Below are 21,633 nucleotides of genomic sequence, written 5' to 3' on the forward strand. Positions count from 1 at the left end.
CTAGGGTTTTCATGGAGCACAGGCTGCAGGCTTTTCTGAGCGGTGGGGTTGTTATTGAGGATTTTATCATACCTTGTATGTTCTAAATTTGGATTTGTAAGCTACACTGAGCCTAAAAAAAAGGCAGGCTATGATATATTTTATTTTAATATATTTTAATATTTTAATGTACTGCAGCTAATTAATAAAGTGAAACAAGTGAACTTCTTAAATGAACCCTTGAATTTTGTTTGATGCTTTAAAGGCAGAAAGAGAAGATGCATGACACTGAATACTCAAGAAACTTACCTGTGACTCACATAAATATAGAGCTCTTTTATATGGGAAACAACTGTTTCATCACAATGATTCTAAATGAGGCCTTCTTGTGTTTTTTCTAGGCTGCTCTAGAAAAGCAACAATTTCATGAACAGTGATATAGATCTAAATCACTGGCAGATGAGGAGGATTATAGCAGATGACCTGTAGTTCTCTACGATTTAAAATTCCCTTCTCGTTGTACACATTTGTATTAGCTGGATGATTTCCACTGTGCTCTGCCCTTGATTTACGTCAAGCAGAGTGCCAGCCCATTGTTCTCATAAACACTTAATTTGACAGTGGAGATTCAGATATGTTGAATATGAAGCTGTACCACAAGTTAATTAGTTTTGTTCTTTCACAGAAGAACCTGATCCCAGCACTTCCTCTTTTAATGGTACTAGGAGCTTTACTTTTGAAATAGAGCAACCTCGTAGTTTTATATAGCAATGAATCTTGGGTATGTGACTCTCAATCTGAATAGGTTCAGACAAGTAGATGTAGCTCAGTATTGTTTCCCAAACTTTTCTAGATTTACTTCAGAGATACTAGTAAGCCTCTCTCTTTTATACTGCTGGATGGGAAGGCTTCCCACTTGCCAATAAGTGAAATCACCCCCTACAATTTTGAAGATCCTACATTTGGCTAATCACGCATAAAATATTTGGGTTTAAGTACATTTCCTTGGAAAAGTTGTACAAACTCAACTGAAGTCAAAAGGATCTGCACAAGCACTGAGCAGGCATACATGTGTTGGTAATCAGAGCATTTGTTCTGTACATACAAGTAGAATCATAGAATCATAGAGTTGGAAGGGACCACCAGGGTCATCTAGTCCAACCCCAGCCTAATGCAGGAAATTCACAACTACCTCCCCACCACTTCCCCAATGACCCCCACTACATGCCCAGAAGATGACCACAAAATCACACAAGGTAGTTTCCTTATATGCAAATTGGTGTACTGTAGCTCAATGGATTATTGTTATTTCGGAAGGTAGAACTATTTCAGGGCACTGACCTAAAAAATTGGACTTTTTTCTATGGAAAAAATAAATTTGTTCAATAAGAACCATCTGGAAACTTTGTATTTTTTTTTTTTTTTGTTATTCTGGAAAAAATGCCATTTAGTAAATCCGGTTTTTGAGGTTTTTTATGTGCAGTTTGTCAGTTTCTACACACGCACTATTTTAAACTAGCTAAAATTAGCTAATATTCCAATGATGACACAAATTGTGCAACAGTTGATTTGCGAGAAGTAATCATGTCCATGACTTATGAGTTCATATATTATTTTTAGGGCCTGTTCTCCACCCTGCATTTTGTTAATCTTCTGTTCCACCCTGTCTTGGACAGGATACAAATGTTACATTTTTACAGAGGCAAGGGACTGACACTTTGAATCAAGTTGCATATTTACATCCCCCCCATTGTCTGGCTGTGGTCTCTGGCCAGACTCTTTGCAGATTTTTTGAATGCTTCACACTCTACCAGAAAAATCTGGCCTCCTTCTTCAAGGTGGCAACCCCCCCCCAAAAAAAAAAACCCTGATCCGATAGATGTGTTTATGGGCATTGCAAGGACCTTTTAGCAAGAGCCAGTGGCATCACCTGACCCAAGAAACAGACTTGCCCTTCCAATCCATCCATGAAGCAATTTCACTACCACTTTTTAAAAGTTTAATTTTTTTAGTAAGGTGGAAGATATTTGCATGTTAAGTGTGGAAACAGCAGTGCAAACTGTGCCTAAACCCCTGATATTTCTACCCACATTTTTATTAATAAAAGATATTCTAACCGGCTCGGCCTCACGCCGGCACACCTCCATCATCCCAGGTGTGCCATTGTCCCAGGGGGCATTCCAGGGGCATTCTGGGGGTGGAGCCACCTTTAGGTGGCTTCCTAACCCCCCTTCAGGCCGGGAATGTCCCCGTTCCACGGGGCTTGAAAGTAAGGGCAGCCTCCTGGCTTCAGTGGGGGGGGGGCTGAATCCTCGTTTGGAGGCAGTGCTCCCGCGCTACCTCCAGCCACCAGCTTAGCTCCTCCCCTCAAGAATGGGCTGTAAGACTGTTGCACCAGTGGGGTTGTCATTGCTTCAAGAGCATACAAGATGAAAGTTTGTTGATGTTGTCCAGCATTTGTATTATTCTACTTCATGTGAATATAACTTGCTAAATACTCATGTATTGAATGTTTTGCTGAATTTCAATATATATTATCTGGTACAGGCTAGCCAAATACATTGTGGAAAGTATCTCTGCCCTAAAGTCTACATCAATACTACTCCAATAATGTATGTTGTTTAACATAATGTCATTTCACATTAGTGGTAAAATTTGTCAGTTGCCATAAAATCCAAAAACAGTTTAGCCTTTGGGAGAGTGTGCTGGTAGTTTCCTTCTGTTCTCAATATTAAATTGCTTTCTTTCAATATGTTTCCAACAAGGCCTAAAACCCTTCTCTCGTACAGATGAGAAACTGATTTTGTAAATGTTTGATTGCTGACTATTTTTCCATTCAGTTGAACATTTTCTGCTTCACTGGATACTTGAAAAGAATCTCATCAGTACCCCCCTCTGCATCAAATTAAATTTGTACTAGATCCTAGTACATTTCAACCTAGGTCAGAGCCCCTCAACTTTTAAGTCTGAGGGTCTAAGCAAAAAGAATCACAAGTTCTCAGCTAAGACAAATTTATACAAAGAAAATGTGGCATGCTTGGTTTAAAAGTTCAGTTTCACTTCCAGTATTTTTTTTTAATTTATTAGAAACATTTAATCTTACAATAAAACGAAAAGGAAAAAAAAACCTAGATATAACATTACTTAAAATAAAATAAAATACTGGGGATACAAATTATTTAAAAAAACAAAAACTAAACTAAAACAGCACTAATATAACTAAAATACACATAGCACTTAATCAAATAATACCCTATTTTTCTATTTAACTAAAATCCGCATTATTATTACATCACTCCCTCTCTACAATTTACACATTAGAATGCTTTCTCCATCCTTAACTGTTGAATTCCATCAAGTATCAAGTTCAGCGGCACTTCCAGTAAATAGTTGTGATTGGAATCAGAGTGCGTTTGTAAGTTGTTTGCTCTGAATACCCTCGAAACAGCTAGATGGGACCCAAACAAGAAATGTCATCCTCCTGCATCCAGACTTCAAGATTTCAAAAACAATGACTGTATTTCCAGCTTCATGTTTATTTGCATACAAAACCTTTCACAACAAAGCTCAAAATGTCTTTATGCTAGCTCACCATGAAATTAATTTGCACTATGCATGCATAAAAATAGAACATTTTGAAAGGGATACTTCAAGAAGATAGAAAATATTACTATGGCCTTGATATTAGGTTGGAGGGGGGAGAGAGATTAATCATTAAAAGAATATTGTTGAAGGCTTTCACGGTCTGAGTTCATTGGTTCTTGTAGGTTATCCGGGCTGTGTGACCGTGGTCTTGGTATTTTCTTTCCTGACGTTTCGCCAGCAGCTGTGGCAGGCATCTTCAGAGGAGTAACAATGAAGGACAGTGTCTCTCAGTGTCAAGTGTGTAGGAAGAGTAATATATAGTCAGAAAGGGGTAGGGTTTGAGCTGAGTCATTGTCCTGCAAAAAGTATCAAAGGTAATGTGCTAACCATTGTCCTGTAAGTATCAAGATAATGTGCTAATGAGGGTGTGGTATGTTAATATGGAACCATTGTATCCTGAAGTGATCTATTAATGTGTGAAATCCAAAGCTAATCCGCATGGCTATTGTGGACTGTAGTCTTCGTTAGTCTGGAGGTTTTCAGGACAGGAAGCCAAGCCTTCTTCATTGTTAAACTCTCTTCTTTTCTGTTAAAGTTGTGCTGATATTTATGAAGCCATTGAAATTCAGAGAAGCCTTTCTGCATTGGGTTCCTAACTTTCTATATTTACTGTGGTTGAATATAATGTTTCCTAGCAGAGATATTGTCCAGGGATGCCACACATTGATCATGTCACACCATAACAAAATGCTTTTAAATTTCAGCTTTGTTTGAACCATATTTGAAGCAGAGGTTAATGATGTAGGTTAACAACAGAGCCATCTCATGGGTATGCAGTATGTTGTAAAATAGGGTGGGGGGAAGCATGTTCACTGTAGAGGCTGGTAGATTAAAATGTCTGGCAGGTGATAAACTGTTCATCCTCATCTATTAGGGAAGGGTCATTTACCAAACAGTTTGTGTATGGTTTTCCTGTTCACTGATAAATTATGGAAAGGAATGAAAGAAGCAGAAATATAGGTAGAATTCAACAGCGTTGACATTTAAAATGTATATGATGGTTGTGTCTATATATGGTCCCGTTAGAACAAATGATACCATCTGTACTGACCCTATGTTTCCCCTTCATTAATGTCTTCTTTCCTTGGAAACAACAAAGATTATTCATTCATTTATTTACTTAATTTATAGCCCTACCTTTCTGGCTGAGACTCAAGGAAAATTGCAAAATATGGAAAAAAAAGCTGATCAGGCAGCATAAAACATCCAATAAACAATGAAATAGGACCAGAATTATAGAGTTTAAAAACTTGTTTAAATTATGACATATCATAATGCAAAAACTGGATTATGAAGGTAGAGGACTATGTAGTAAGAGATAATATATTGCTTATTCCCTCAGATTCAATTTGAGTTTTCCACCAAAGCCATTCTAGACACCTTACGTCACCCAGTTCAACAGTAAACCAAGGTGACAGATTCTGCCTTGAGGGGAGGAGAGGAAGATGGGGAGCAACTATGTCAATAGTGTCCGGGAGCTTCTCATTCCAAACTTCCATGGTGGTTTCCACAGAACTGTTGTTTCTGATCTTAAAATCCCCTAGGGCATACTGGAATCCCATTAACCCTCCCCCTTCCCAGCAGATTGTGAGTGCAACATTTACTCATACACTGAAGATAAAGCAGCCTCTGCTGTTCAGTGAATAAGCTTCTAGAATGAATCTCTTCCTAAGAAGTGACATTTTATTTTACTTAGCTTAAACACCTACTATAGGGAGGACACAACTTATTTGAAAGACAAAGTTCTTTTATTGTAAAAGCTTCAAACAGAATATATGAGGAGTGTTCCTCTCCCCTACGTTGTTTAACATCGGATCAGGTTCAAGGTGCTGGTTTTGACCTTTAAAGACTTACACAGCCCAGGACTTCCGCTAGAGACTCTGATCTGAGTCCTCCATTCTTCGGGAGCTCCCGAGGGACCCAAGAAATGTTCTAATTTGGGGTGCACCCTGCACTTCTACCCGGTTCCTAAATAGTGGACCGGGAAACAGGAACTCTCCTGCAGCCTTGAAGAGCGGTCTGACCCCCATTTTTTCTGAGAGAGGTAGACTCTCGGGGAATTGGGCGAGGTCCCGCCAGCATAAGGGGAATTACAACACCGTGAACGTCTCTTTGGAATTAGGCTCAGATCTCCTCTACTTATTACCATCTACACAACTATACAAAGCAAGAATACCTACTCTCTTAAAATCTGAGTAAGTTAAAAGAACTGTTTTGTTTTACCTGGATTTGGAAACTCCGAGGGAGTGCTAAATACATCTGTCAAATCCTGATCTCCCCACCCATTGTTTAAACGACTCTTTGAAAATAAGAAAAGATCAGATAAACCGGCAGGAATCTTATCAATCTGATTGGTGGGAAGACATAACAACTAGGATTTTTGAAATACGCTTCAGCCACCAATCAGAAACTATGACTTATAAAGGGGAGGAGGAGGAGTAACCCCCCCATCCTGAGGTGTCGTCTTTCTAACTAAATTAAGCCTTCCTGCCACGTCCTTCCCGGAAACAATATATCATCGTGAGAGTACCAGAGAACTTGGAATCAGAAGTGTGGCATTATCGTGTAACTGGCAAATATTTCCCAAGTTCCTGAACAAGAGGAAGACGGAAGGTTTACGACCCTGATTCCTGCAGTACCTCTTTGTTATTTACAACATCGCTGTATTTGTCTGGACTTTACCAACTAAGTCTTAACAGAACTTTCAGAAGCAGCAACCATGGAACGTCTGACTAAACAGCTGGATCAACTTTCTGCTTTGGTGAACACTCAATATCAACTTATCAATCAAAAACTGGATATCATCTTAGACGACCTTAAAGATATAAAAACCCAATCATCACAATGAGGTCAGAGGTGACACTAGAGGGCTCTCTAGTTGACAAGAGAGATGAAGAACAGAAGAATCTTGCAAAGGAAACGGAGAACTACAATAAACAAACTGCAACAGTCCAGCTGGCAACAGCGGATCTGAATGTGAGTGACTTTGACTTCTGTCTCTATAATCTGCCTGATGAACTTTTTAACACCAGCTTGGAGCACTTAAAGGGTAGAAAAACTGGAGCTACTGGGATCTCTTTCTTTGACTTTGGGATAGAAGAAATTGCAACGCAGATTTACTATGAAGATCATTCACCTGCAGAAGAAACTCTACCATCAACTTCCAAGGATGCTCTTCGACGTTTAATGTTAATGAGGAAAAGAAGAAAATGCTGGAAATCCCGGACAAAGGGATTGATTTAAAAGAGTCTAGTTTTTCTTTTGGAAGGGATTAAAAAGGAATTGGTTAAGAGGCTTCGCTTTAATGGAAATAGAATTATATATGATATCAATTAGAAATATAATTTGTATTAGAAATATAATTTGTATTAAATGAGTGTTTGGGAGAAATGGAGGATTTACAAAATAATTAATTTTTAATGGAAGTAATTAAATGTTTCCTATTGTTAATCCATTTATTATTAGTGAGATTTACTAACTTTCTTTCTTTTCTTTCTTTTTCCCCCCTTCATGACAGTATTAATTATTAATCTTCTTCTCTTTGAAAAATATAAATGCCAATGAGATTAATAAGTATTACTAACAATATCAGGATTAGAATTTTATGCAAAAGAGATTACTAATTTATCTCAAGATGGAGGGAGGTGTAGGGGAAGTCAACATATTTTTGATTATATATAAATATCTTCAACAATGTTTTTTATTGGATTTTATATTGTTTATATTAATTGTTGAACTTTGTGCTTAATATTTTCAGAAAAACAATAAAAAAAATTTAATTAAAAAAAAAAGCCTTACACGGCCTGGGACCATTGTATCTTCGGGACTGCCTCTCCTGGTATACCCCCCAAAGATCTCTACGATCTTCTGATAACAATCTACTAGTGGTCCCTGGCCCTAAGAGTGTGCGGCTGACCTTGACGAGAGCCAGGGCTTTTTTGGCCCTGGCGGCGGCCTGGTGGAATGCTCTGTCTGGTGACATCAAGGCCCTGTGGGACCTTAAAGAGTTCCGCAGGGCCTGCAAGACAGAGCAATTCCACCAGGCCTACAGTTGAGGACAGCCACGAATGTCATCTTGCTGGCCTCCCCCCCTCCCCCTTCCTCTTATAATATTTCATACTAGCTGAAGGGTAACCTGCTGCCTATCTCTGGCAACATGAGGTTAATTTAGGCACCATCTGCAGGCTTTAGTTTTAACTGGGGTTTTTAGTGTTTTTAAATTCAGGACTTATGGTTAATTTTATCTTTGATTACGCTGATGTGTTTTAAATGATGTTACCCGCCCTGAGCCTGGCTTTGGCTGGGAAGGGCGAGTTATAAATCGAACAAACAAACAAACAAAAAAATAAAATGAGCTCTGAGAATATATGCGACTTCAGAATAATGTAACAAAATACTAACAAGCTCTATGTCAAATAAGATAGTTAGACAGATCTTATTCAAATGTCTGTTACAGAGTATAAGATATTTAAATATCCATACGTACCAATATGTGGGTTTCGAGACTCTCTTATCTAACACAATAGATTAGAGAAGCATGCCTATTATGGTTTCTATACCTATGTGTGTGTGTGTGTTATATAATTAATAAAATCATAAAAATTAGGACCTAACATCTAAAAACAGGACAAGCCTTATCTCAGGCTTACCGTTTCACCTTTATTTTCTTATTTGTGAAAATAAAACTGGTCTTATTCTGGTGTTGACTCCAACCGGCTTAGAGATAAGAACTGTGAACTGTGTGGTTATGCTCTGATGTAACTTATTGGCTGAAAGCCCAGTTCAGGAGGTACCTTCTATTAAATCATTAGTACTGAGTATCAAACAAGACTTAAATGAGGAAGTGTTTTCTCATGCCATTAAAAGATGAGGACAAACCTTCCAAAATGCTGTTAAGAATGCTGAATATGTGCAGGAAAAAACCTCATTGTGCTTAACTGGTAAAAGAAATACAGAGCAGGTGAAGAGAATAAACGGCGTTCATATCTCTGGGCCTGTGACAAAGAGACAGTGGTTGGACCACAGCACTGGTTGAACTTCCAGCCCCCAAACCAACCCTTCCCGCAAAGGCCCAGTGCAGCTCATAAGGTTTGATATCAGGATCTTATATTTGTTGTAAAATATTAAAAGAACACATGTTAACATTATCGTGTACCAAAAGCTATGCTCACATATATGCAAGATGAGAGACAAATTTAGGGGAAAAACAATTGTATTCCAAGAATTTGACAAAACATTTCGACATTGCTTTTACTAGAGAAAAATATTTAGGGAGGTATCTTCAAAAGTCTATTTAATAAAGGCTTGGAAATACTTGGAAATTACATTTTTTAAAAATCCTGCTCTTCCCTCAAGGAGCTCTGAACAATACAAATAGTGTCCCCACTGCCCCATTATATCCTCACAAAAACTCTTGTGGGACAAGATCTGCTGAAGATAGTGATGAGCATAAAGGGTGTGCCTCTGTGTGGGGGTGAACTCCAAAAATTGACAAGGCAAGGCTGAAGAAACTAAAGATCCTGGAGCAATCAGTATATGAAATATACATTTCTACAATTGCAAAAGTTTTGGTGACCTTAAAAGTGAAGCCAAATGGCATTTCAGCAGATACTGTCTGCAGTGAGAAAAACTAGGAACAGCGAACAGTATCACCTGCTGAAAGGAGTCAGACAATGCTAAAATGAAAGGACTGTCTGCAGTCTGAGAACCAGATTCCATTTGATATTCCATTGTGGTTTTTTTCTTTCAAAATACAGCTGTGGAGACTGCAGACTGCACCAGATGAATGGGAGGGGAAGAGACTTCTTAACCCTCTTCCTCTGGTAGTTTCCCCATTAATATTTGATTGTACAAACTGCTTTTCCCTGGGAAAAGCTTTGAGAGCCTGTGTCCTTTTTGGCTGTGGATGGGAAAACAACCTGGTGGTACAACTGCTGGAGAGAAAGTGCTAGGAGTTCCCACCTCCCCATTCACACACATACATGCACACCAGCCTTTCACTGCAACCTTCTAGCATCCGTGGCTACATTTTCTACAAAAGAATGAAGCCAAGCATCACACAGTCTCAATGGTCAAAGCTGAGTGTGTATCTTCCTTCTCTTTCCTGTAATGCTCAGACTTGATCCCAGTATTTCCTAACACATCTCAAGAACAGTCTCTATAAGCCACATTGCTTCCTTCACATACAAGCCCATCTACCCACATTCACAATGACCTAGGGCAAATTCTGTACCCAGAATAGTGTAGAATTGGAAAAATGTCAAAACCAATATATTTTTCTGCAGGTTCTGTAGGCTAAAATGTAGGTTCTTAGAGATTTTGAATTTTCTTAGTGTAGGATTCACAAAGCCTTGCTTGTAGGAAATTGATTTCCCCCCATAAACAATCATTAAGAAAAGGGTTAGAGGTGAATGTAATCCTTGAATTCAACTGACTTTAGAGCATTCTGCTGTTGTGAAGCAGGAGCCAGAGAAAGTTCACGTCCCAAATTACAGCTCTTTTATCTGAACAACTAACCCTGTTCTCTTGTACTTAGCTTCAACTGAGAGGTGATATCTGAAATCCAACTCCTCTGGAACATGCACTGCCAACAGTTTCTTCTACAGCAGAAGAGGGCAACATGATTCTTTCCATTGACTGGCAATGTAAGATACCGCCTTCTAGTTGGCAAAAAGTTGGAGGCCCATGCAAAAGCAGGGGGTGTATGTGAATAAACAATTAGGAAATCTCCCCCATACCAGTGCACTCTGTTAAGTCCGTGTGGGGGAGGACACAAGAGGTCAGAGACGGAGTTCCAACAACACCAGCTTTATTGAGAACAAGAACAGAACTGGAACTACAGTGGGCAGACCCTGCTTATATGCCCCAGTGGCCGCCTGCAGCCACTCCCCCGGGACCTTGATGGGGGGAACAACCCCCAGTAACCAATGGGTACACACAGGTTTAGGAGCCTTGGAGAATCCCAAGCTCAGCTGGGTTTCCCCTGCTTACCCACACTGATTCACATACATACATAACACACTCCAATCTCAATTCTTCAGTCTTAGCAAAATCCTCCAGGATGCTATGAGGCATTAGGTTCAAGCAGGTCAATTTCCCTTCGCTACTCTCTTTGTCTTTCCTCCCCTTTTTCAGGACCCATTCACATGAAATTGGGGCTGCCATGAGATCTTTAGATCACACTTGACCTGGCTGTTCCATGCTTCCTGGGGGCATAGGGGCCCAATTCTGATTGGGAGTGTGGCATGCGTGGAGAATGGGCTTCCACCTCCCCCCATCTCATTGTCTTGACCTGAAATGGCCCAAGGGACCTGTTACCCAAATGTCTTACACGTGTATATACCCCGACTATAGGAGTGTCCCCCATTAACATGTCAGGAGCCTATACACACATGTGCTCAGGGCAATTAATATTGGGATCTTTTGTCAAGTGTTTACCAGGGTCCAAGGTTTGATCTAACCCCTCATAAAGGTGTGCAGATTCTTACAAATAAACAGGCATGGGTTCAAAGTTAGGAGTTGGGGATGTGATGTATTATTTGATGAAGTTTATACCCCAAACAGAATAACAAAATCAGTTATATGGTCACCATTTGGCTCATTGGAATTCCAGGGAAAACATGGCAAAAGGGAATAAAAATATCAAACTAGGAGATGGATATGTTGGCATGTTGCCTCTAAATCTCAGGTAGATCCTTTTACATGTTTGTGTAATGAAGAAATCAGTTAACCAAGACACTGCTATTACTTTTAGAATGAGGGAGGGGGTGAGCAATTGCAAGTGAATACCTCTTTCCCCAAGCACATTGTCAATTACCTTTCTTCCTCTCTTTAAAGTAGAGAAAATGTTTCCCTTCTACCTCCTTGATTAGGGAAATACCTGTCTTCCTAATATTCCAACTCTCAGGTGAGGCCAAATCAAGAAACATAGAAACACACTACTGGAAGCCACCCCAAGTCCAGCCTCCCACACAATGCAAGAAATTCACTCCCCCAATAACCCCTGTTTTATGCCCAGAGGAAAGCAAAAACCCTCCACTAAACCACATTTTACCAACTTGTCAACAAGAATATTGTGTGGAACCTTATCAAAAGCCTTACTGAAATCAAGATAAACAAGGACTTTGGGTCATGTGAATTCACCCTCAACTGCTATCAATATCCCCTGCCTCTCCAAGAACAACAAGCACACTCCATTCTTGTCTGTTTCCCCTCCTTTTTAAAATGAATGTAGTAAGATTTCTCCGCATACCTGCAAAGTTATCCAATTACACATAAAGTGTAGCAGTGTTGTACCACTGTACTGTACCTTACAGGACTATCAAGTTTGCTATTAGAAGTAATGATGGCAGGCACTCAATGACAGGCATTGTTTTCTGTAGGCTGCAACAATTGTTTACAAAAATTCTGGCCCCCAGGTTAACAATCAGAAACTATGATTGTTCTTGAACTCTGGAACATGCAGAGTTCCTTTCTTTCAAGAAGGGAATATGGCCAACTCCTTGCTTAGCTGGAAGCTGTCAGGCTGTGCTTTGTAATCTGATGTCCTGCATTTCATCCTTCCTGCCAAGGGACCATAACTAACATACGTCATGCAGGAGCAAAAGGAAGAAATAACAAAGTAATGATAATTGACTATGGCCATACCATCCTGAACGTGCCCAATATCTGAAGCTATGTAGGGTCAGGCCTAGTTAGTACTTGGATGGGAAGTAATGATAAAGGAGATTAATATTGATTAAAATGGAAATCAAAACGTGACAAATTTAAAACATTTAAAAAGGAGTTTAAAAGTATGGCATACTCTGTGGGTACAGATGCTGAAATGCCAAAGACATGATTTGGGGCAGGCAGTGGCTGTACTTGGGTGCTTTATTAATACTTATCAACTTTGTACCCAGAAGTTGGCCACTGTGTGAAGAACAGACTGCTGGATTTGATGGATCTTGGTCTGATCCAGCATGGCTTTTCTTATGTTCTTAAGAGAGTTATTTACACACCACATAATGCAAAGATGGCTCAGCTGAACTAGTTCTTTGCTTTGTAGCTTTCAGCTTTGGCCAATGGCCAAGAGGACTAAAATCTGGTCAGGACATTGGGGCAGCCCTAATTTTGCCCTGCATAAAGGAGTGTCAGGAGGAATAAGTATGTGGCGTTGTTTCCCTGACCAAAGACATTGTGTACTTCTTCCTGAAATGTTTATTAAAAAGAATTAGACAAGTCCACAGAGGTTAACAGTGCAATCCTGAAAGGGGGGTGAATGCCCATAGGAGCCAATGTGACCCTACCCTGGTGTCCGTGCCACTTGTGCCATGCAAACTGGCATGGACGCCAGCACAGGGTGACTTAACTTGGCTCCCCTGGACCATGGTGAAAGTGAGGTTCTTGGACACTGGCGCAGACTCCTGCCAGCATTTCTCCAGCATATCCCCCATACTGGCACCCTGGGAGGCATTCCCAGGGACAGAGCTGCCTTTAGGCAGCTTCCTAGCTCCTTTTGGCCTAAAAATGCCCCCTCATGCTGCAGTGTTGCTACACCAGCTATTTTGCTGGCATAGCCTTGCTATGGGGCTTTTCCCTGGCATTTTCTTTTCAAAAGCATTTATTTTCCTTTTTTCTGTCCGGGAAGCCTCTGTGGAGGTGGCATGGCTGTGCCACTCCTGGCCGCTGCCTAACTGCCCCCCCCTTCCGGAATGGGCTGCCTATCATCAAGTATTAATTATGATAGCTACATGGCATTTCTGAAAGCAGATGCTGGGTACAGACAGCAGGGGAGGGCTGTTACCTCAGTGTCCTGCATATAAACTTTCATATGGGCAGTCTGTAAGCTTCCCAGAAGTTTTCAGCTGATTACACTACAAACACTGTCCTAGGGACACTCCACAATCCTTGAGAACTTCAGCTGCCCTGGAGAAAAGGGTGATTATTTGGGGCAGTTTTTCTTCTGCACTCCCTCCTCTACTGTTTCTTGACTGATGGTACAGGGACATGAGTTTCTGTTTCCAACACAGAGAAACTGCTTAGACTCCTAAATAAACTGGCATCCTTCTCAGCCCACTGACTTCATATACGTCTGATAAAATAGTACATGAAGCTTATGTGTAAAGTGCTGTCAAGTCGCAGCCGACTTATAGCGATCCCTTACGGTTTTCAAGGCAAGTGATTCAGCAGGGGTGATTTGCCGTTTCCCTCCTCTGCAAAGTCTTCCTTGGTTTTCTCCCATCCAAGTATCAACCCTGCTTAGCTTCCGAGATCTAACAAGTTCGGACTATACTATACCATTCCACATCCCCATTAAGCTTATGCTAGAATAAAAACTAAATGCCACCACACTCTACTCCTCCACCTTTCCCTGTTTGTTTTCATAATGCTAATACAGGTTGAGTATCCCTTATCCGGACTGCTTGGGACCAGAAGTGGTCTGTATTTCAGACCTTTCCATATTTTGAAATACTTTAGAATTTTTGCATATACATAATGAGATATCTTGGGGATGGGACCCAAGTCTAAACACAACATTCATTTATGTTTTATATATACTTTATACACAAAGACTGACTGTAATTTTAAACAATATTTTAAATAATTTTGTGTACACTGAACCATCAGTGGCACTGCTGAGGGGCCTGTGAGTAATGCCTGCATGCCGGCTCAAAAGGACCGGTTTTCGGATCAGTCCAGATTTCAGATGTCTAGTTAAGGGATACTCAACCTGTAGTTGCTTCACGGGATCCTGAATTGTATTTGCTGCAAGGACATAAAAAGGGTTTAATGCTTCCATGTCTGAGTGGCGTTGCCTATCAAAACCTCTTTTCTTCCAGAATGCTTGCATCAGCCCTAAAAGGGAAAAGGTCAGGAATATTTGTGTAGGAGCTTTGACAACCAACTGCACTGGATATACAGCAAGGTAATTGAGGGGGCTAAGGGGTAACCACTCTATGTTAAGGAACCATACTCAAGATCACTCATAATAACATCTGAAGACATTGGTGCTACAGTATTAACTCACATAAGGCACTGAAGTCATGGGTGGGAATCTCTGCTGCACCATATTTAACAGCTATCACCTTCTCTAAATACCAATGGGCTTTTTCTAGAGCTCGGCTTAAGGCTTTTCCATTGGCCCTGATTAGTGGAAGGGGGTTACCGCACTTGTATTCCCAGTGATGTATTAAGAGTTTGAAAATGTTATAAAAAATACTGTTCGCACTTTCTATGTATTCCCACCGACGTATTAAGAGTTTGAAAACGTTATAAAAAATACTGTTCGCACGTTGTTTGGTCCCTTTAGCTGTGAAGACGTCTTCCAACCATTAATAAGCTGTGGTATCCAAAAACCCTTTTAAAGCAATGTTTTTTATAACATTTTCAAACTCTTAATACATCGCTGGGAATGCAAAGTGCAGTAACCCCCGCTGGCCCATGGAGGCACAGTTATGCCCCTGCAGTGCCCATGCAATTGAGTCAATTGCTCATATTTTACTGAACTGTGAATTCTATAGGGGTGTCAGAAATCGTCCAATTTAGCCTCTGTTGTCTAGGCTCCCCGGATATACTAGCCGGTCTAGTTATGCTAGTGGCTTAATAGTGAACTTTTTACTTGAAGATAAGAATACCACCATCTCACACACAGTGGTGAAGTTCTGTCATATTGCTATCCGAATAGGGAGATCGCTGATGTCATGTGAAACCACTCGCTAAATGCCTACTATCGTGATTGTTTCTTTTTTATTGGCATGCTGGTCAAGGACTGTATTTAATAAACTATATCCCTCCAACACTAGATATATGCTGCTCAAGATCAATTCATCAAGGAGCTTCTAAGGGATAAAAGGAAAAGGTATTTAATAAACAAGCTTAGGTTCAGCTACACCAGCTGTTCCCAAACTGTGCTCCACGGAGCACTTGGCGCGCTGCGAAACATCTCCTAGCGCTCTGTGAAGAGACCGGATAGGAAAATACGACTGTCATTCGGTTCAGTATATAGGTGCGAGGTGAAAATTAGTGCTCCGGGACGCATTTCTCTCCTGAGAAGCGCTCCACGACTCAAAAAAGTTTGGGGACCCGCTGAGCTACAGCGTCAACCCCGCAGGATCAGGTTCGAAGAAACGGACTTCACTATTAGGCCACTAGCCTAACTAGACTGGCTGGCTTTAAAAGGGTTTTTGGATACCACGGCTTATCAACGGTTGGAAGACGTCTCCACAGCGAAAGGGACCAAACAACGGCCTGCGACGCCGCAGCGTGGCTTTGTTTTGAGGAAACCGGGTTGCCGTGGCCACCTGCCATTCTCCAACTGCCACAGAACCCCTTGCTGGCAACGTTCCGTCACCCAGAGCTCAACATCGGGCCGGCGACATTGACCGCAGCGCCGTCTCTCCCGGAGGCTGGCGTTTTTAAATTCCGTTTCGGCGTGGCACGGCCACGGCCCTTCCGTGTCGGGGAGGACGTCCCCAAGATGTTTAAACCGAGGCTTCGCTGTCAGTAGGGGGACACTGGTTCCCATGGACACTGTTGTGATTTGGAGGGAAGCAGGCTGCGGGGCGCAGGCCTAGGCCAAGGCCAGGCCCTGGAGAGCGAAGAGGAGAGGGAGCGCGGACGCTGGCGACATCTGCTGGCCGGGTTGTGTATCCTTCCTTGGGTCCACGTTATCCGAGGGAGGTGTGTGTGTGTGTGTGTGTGGGGGGGAGACCCAAGGCAGAAACCGGCCTCCTAGGTGGCAACGCACCCGCCTCCCTCGAGCGCCCGGGCCGGGCGTGGGTGACCCGCGCGGGACTCGTCCTCGTCCTCGCCCCGCCAAAACTGGTCATTCCAGTCCGCCCGTTTATAAGCGGCCCGCGCCGAACAGCCGCTCCAGGGTTCCTCCCCCCCCCCCGCCTCTTTGTTGTCATCCCGCTGCTCCTCGGCGTGTCCCGAAGCGGCTCTCGCGGGCTGGGCGGCGGCGGCGGCTTCGTAGCGCCGGCAGGTGCAGAGGGACCCCGGCTGGCGGCATGAAGAAAAATGGCGTCGACAACCCGGCTTTCGAGCCGCCCAGCCCCGAGCAGCGGAGGGCGGCCCCCGGCCCGGGCGGCGGCCGGGGGTCTCCCGCCGCGCCGGGCCCCTCCCCGAGCGAGGAGGCCGAGCAGGAGGAGGCGTGCGGCTGGGGCAGGTGCGCGCCTCGCCCCCTCCAGCTCTGCAACAACGCCGAGGGCTACCTCGTCTTCTACAGCCTCCTCTCCGTCTTCCAAGGTAAGGCGGCGGCGGCGACCCCCCCTCTTCGCCCGAGGCGGGATGGTCTGTTAAGAAGAGCGGCGGCGGCGAGGGCGGCCGGGAGGGGCTGTGGCTCAGCGGTAGAGCACCTGCTTGGCACGCAGAAGGTCCCAGGTTCGATCCCCCGCATCCCCGGATAAAGATCTCCAGTTAAAGGGGCTAGGGAAAGTAGGTGATGGGAAAGACCTCCGCCTGAGACCCCGCCGCTCCCCGTGTGGCTCAGCAGTAGACATGCAGAAGGTCCCAGGTTCGATCCCTGGCATCTCCAGTTAAGGGGCCAGGCAAGTAGGTGATTGGAAAGACCTCCGCCTGAGGCCCTGGAGAGCCGCTGCCGGTCTGAGTAAGACCATACTGACTTCAATGGACCAAGGGTGGGATTCAGTATAAGGCAGCTTTTACGTGTTCATGTGACTTGGCTTGTCCAGATCCGTCGCTACCTCTGATGAGATCTCGGGCTGAAGCGAAGGCTGGTAAAGGGCACCCCGTGAGCTGATGGGGAAGCGGCTGGAGCGGCAAAGTGCAAAAAGTTTCTCCTTGCTTGTTGTGGAAGAAGATCAAACTGGAGGTCTTAGATGAGGAGTGTCACTTGCCCCTGCCCACTATGTCATAAGAACATAAGGAAGGCCCTGCTGGATCAGACCAAGGCCCATCAAGTCCAGCAGTCTGTTCACACAGTGGCCAACCAGGTGCCTCTAGGAAGCCCACAAACGAGACGAGTGCAGCAGCACCATCCTGCCTGTGTTCCAAAGCACCTGAGGTAACAGGCCTGCTCCTCTCATCCTGGAGAGAATAGGTATGCATCATGACTAGTATCCATTTTGACTAGTAGCCATGAATACCCCCTCTCCTCCATGAACATGTCCACTCCCCTCTTAAAGCCTTCCAAGTTCGCAGCCATCACCACATCCTGGGGCAGGGAGTTCCACAATTTCTATGCCAAGAATAAGGGAGCCTTCTTCTATTGGCCTGCTGGGTCCATGTTGTGACACAATGGGGGAAAGATGGACAACGGGTTTCTAATGTGTGCGCATATGCTGTCAAGTTGCAACCGACTTATAGTGACCCCAGCAAGGGCTTTTCAAGGTAACTAAGAAGCAAAGGTAGTTTGCCTTGCATTGCAGGCTGCAGTGTCTTCCTCGGTGGTCTCCCATCCAAACGCCAACCCTGCTTAGCTTCTGAGAGCTGACAGACTGGGCTATACCGTACCATTCCATATCCCATGGGTTTCTAATAGTTAGACTCTTACATCCCAGTATATTGGCTAGAGAAGGGTTATGAATGAGACAGGACTCCATCCAATGGTGGGGGGGGGGGGTAGATTTCACAATATCTTTACCTCATGCATATACTTAAAACATCACTGCACTTTTTAGTATTTAGGGTAACTAGATGTGGTAGGCAACAGGGTTCTTCTATTAATTGTGTAGAAAAGGGAATTTTGGAAGGTATGACTTTTTTAGACCCAGCATGACATGCTGCAACTGCCTACATTCCCAATTTTCTACAACCGTTCAAAGTACGGAAGGTTACACGTGGTTGCTCTAAGTTAATTGTATCAGAATAACTACCTCCACACAGTTGTACTCGCAACCACAAGAGCAGAATCCCTGCGTCATCTGTGATCTGCTGTGACGGATAGAAAGGGTGGCGTGACAAAGCCAAATTCCAACCATCCATTAAGCCACCTTCAGGAGGATGGCTGTGAAGATATCCTGAGTTCATGCGCCCAGCTGAACAGCATTTTTGCTCTTCTCCATGACTCTGTCCTATGCCATGGTAGTAATTCTATGTGCAGGCAAGCATATGGAAGAGATTGGCTAATGATATGGTGACTTGTGGCCCTGCCCACTCCCTGTCATTGACTCTTCCCATGTGATCTGTAAACAGCAGATACTACAGATGTGTTGTGAAACTGAGCCACTGAGAAGTGGAAACTTTGCTACTCTGGGCAATGTAAGGATGGAAGAATGATCTCTTATTCTTCCCCCAGTACAGACTCAGAATTGTATTCTTGGAGGAGGATCTTCTCATTTTCTCTTCATCTTTCATCCTTCTCCGGAGTTGCTGGATCCTGGTCTCCCTCTGAGGAAGGAAAAGATGTTGGACCTCATTTCTCTTCTGGTTGGAATGGCTTTTGGTGCCAGACACTGCGTCTTCCCCTACTGCTAAAACATGGGTTGGCTTGCTAAAGTTTGAAAGTGAATTTTGTCATCACCTTCCCTATTTGGAGCTGCTTGTCATCATGCAATAGTGATGTCTGCTGACCGCAATGCCTTCCCTAATACAAGCAACGTCCTCTTTTCCCAGGGCGCAGACCTTTATGCCGTAGGATTGCATACATAGGGTTTGTGCTTCTGCAAAGAGTGAAGGAAGGAGGTAGCCCTTCATTTGCTTGAGATGACCTATGTGTGGGTCACTGGTGGTGGTGGTGGGGAGAAACTGCGTTTGCAGCCGCAGACCCTTCTGCACGCTTGACCTGTACATGTTGGCTGTGTGAGTGTACAGTGACATAGATCCCTATGTATGTAAGCTCCATTCATTCACTCTGTACTCATCTCTGGTGCAGAAGCTACATTCATAGAGTTCCACACTCATAGTTCGCCATGTATATGCCCAATTAATGAGTGCATGTCAGGTGCATAGAGGTGGTGGGCCCTGCTTTGGCAACTGTGATCCCCTCACCACGGCAAACCACCCCTGTTAGTTTCTTGCCTTGAAAATCCTACTGGGTTGCCATAAGTCAGCTGCAACTTGATGGCATTTTACACACATTATGCATACACACTTTACACACAATATGCAGAGCCAGCATGGTGTAGTGCTTAAGAGTGGTGGTTTGGAGTGGTGGACTCTGATCTGGAGAACCAGGTTTGATTCCCCTCTCCTCCAAATGAGCGGTGGATGCTAATCTGGTGAACTGGATTTTCCCCACGCTCCTACACACAAAGCCAGCTGGGTGACCTTGGGCAAGTTACAGCTCTGTTAGAGCTCTCTCAGCCCCACCTACCTTACAGGATATCTGTTGCGGGGAGGGGAAGGGAAGGTGATTGTAAGCCGTTTTGAGTCTCCTTTAAGTGGTAGAGAAAGTCAGCATATAAAAACTAACTCTTCTTCTTCATACAAAATGGAGCATCTGCACAAGCACATGCTCTTGCATGATCCTACTGACCCAGCATTACAGGAGAAGTGGGACGGGATGTGAATAAGAATATGTATAATGCAAAAGCACTTTTATTGAAATTGTTTCTCTTTCTCCACACTTAAGAGAAAAACACAGGATCATCATGACCAACATCTCTACCACACAACATGTGTTGTGTGGTATCTGTGGGTGGAGGGCCTGAAAGACAAGTTCCAGCAATTAGCCTGTGTCTTTCAGAGCTGGCATTTGGCCATGCCTAGGCAATTGCAATCCTAATCTGTCCACAACTACAAAAGTAACAACTTGGAGTTAGTCAGTTGCATAATAGCTGCCAACTCCTAATATTTTGCATGCAATGCTGTTTGTTGCCCAATGATTATTATTGGAACGATACTGATTAAAACAAATAACAACACTACAACTGGCTGCAGCAGCATAGCTGAGTTGGGAGTGTATGTGACTCAACTGCAGAGCACGTTCTTGGCATGTGAAAAACCCAGGTTGAATCCCTGACTCCTGGGGGGCAAGTGCTGGGAAAGCGTCTCTGTTTTAGAGGCAATTGAACCTATGGCTTGTGAAATGGGAAGAGGCAGATCTTTGGTAGCCCAGAAAAGTACAAATAATATGTAATCACGGGAATCCTTGCACACGAGTCTGTCCATTCATGTGAAAGGTTGAGGGGCAGGGGCCTTTTAAAAAGAGAGCATGAGGATGAAGGGAGATCACCTTGTTGCCTCCCATTGCCTTAGCTTGTTACACTTAGAAGAGGCTATGGCTCAGTGGTAGAACATCTGCTTGGCATGGAGAAGGTCCCAGGTTCAGTCCCCGGCATCTCCCGCTAAAAGGATCAGGTGATAGATGATATGAAAGTCCTCTTGGACCTTGATGGATCAATGGACTGATTCGGTATAAGGCAGCTTCATATGTGTTCTCTCCAGTGCTTGAAGTGTTTTTATCCCAGCCAGGCTTCAATACCAGAATTGAGCTGGCTGGGAGAAAAACGCAAGCAGAAACAGAGTGCAACAAGGCAAGACATGGCACAGAGAAGGATTTAGCTGCCCTTGCACGTGCATTCCATTTTTATGTAACCATGGTCCCACCCAAGGAAGGGCCATGGCTCATTGGCAGATCACATGCATAGCACTGAGCAAGTCCCAGGTTCAGGCTCTGGCCTCTCCAGTTCAAGGATCTTTGGGAAAAGACCCCCACACACAGTCTTTGATAAAAGACCCACACAGCTACCAGCTTTTTAAAAATATCCTGTAAATGGGATATCATATCACCTCTATTTCTTTTGTCTGTAGAAGCTAATACAAGCCGGGCAAGGGGTTTATGAGTTCTGTTAGAGAAAGGTATGGGAACGATGTTTCCCTCCCTCCCAATTGTCCCTCCAGGGATGCTTTAAAGAAACAGTGAAAACACTAGGATCCACCTTAATCACCGATGTATTGTCTGATTTGGCTTTAGTTTGCCCATCTCTCTTATGTTACTGATTTGGCGTGCACATACATTAAGACAGCACTGCCTATGTTGTTTGGGGAGATGGGAAATGTGACATTTTCCTCCAGCCCTCTCCATTCTGCAGTGTTCCTTGCCTTTACACCAGTGTGTGGAAGTAA

The 21,633-nt window shown here is 43.5% G+C and overlaps 1 protein-coding gene across 1 annotated transcript in view; it reads left to right on the plus strand.

Moving 5' to 3' along the window:
* The first annotated feature begins 16,613 nt into the window (after positions 1-16,613).
* Positions 16,614-21,633, plus strand: part of SLCO4C1 (solute carrier organic anion transporter family member 4C1) — a 47,005-nt gene continuing 41,985 nt past the window's right edge. The window contains exon 1 of the mRNA XM_056848816.1: positions 16,614-16,851. Coding sequence (XP_056704794.1) covers positions 16,614-16,851 — 238 coding nt within the window. The remainder of the gene's footprint in view (positions 16,852-21,633) is intronic.

This window comes from Euleptes europaea, chromosome 4, assembly GCF_029931775.1.
Source record: "Euleptes europaea isolate rEulEur1 chromosome 4, rEulEur1.hap1, whole genome shotgun sequence".
Taxonomy (NCBI): domain Eukaryota; kingdom Metazoa; phylum Chordata; class Lepidosauria; order Squamata; family Sphaerodactylidae; genus Euleptes; species Euleptes europaea.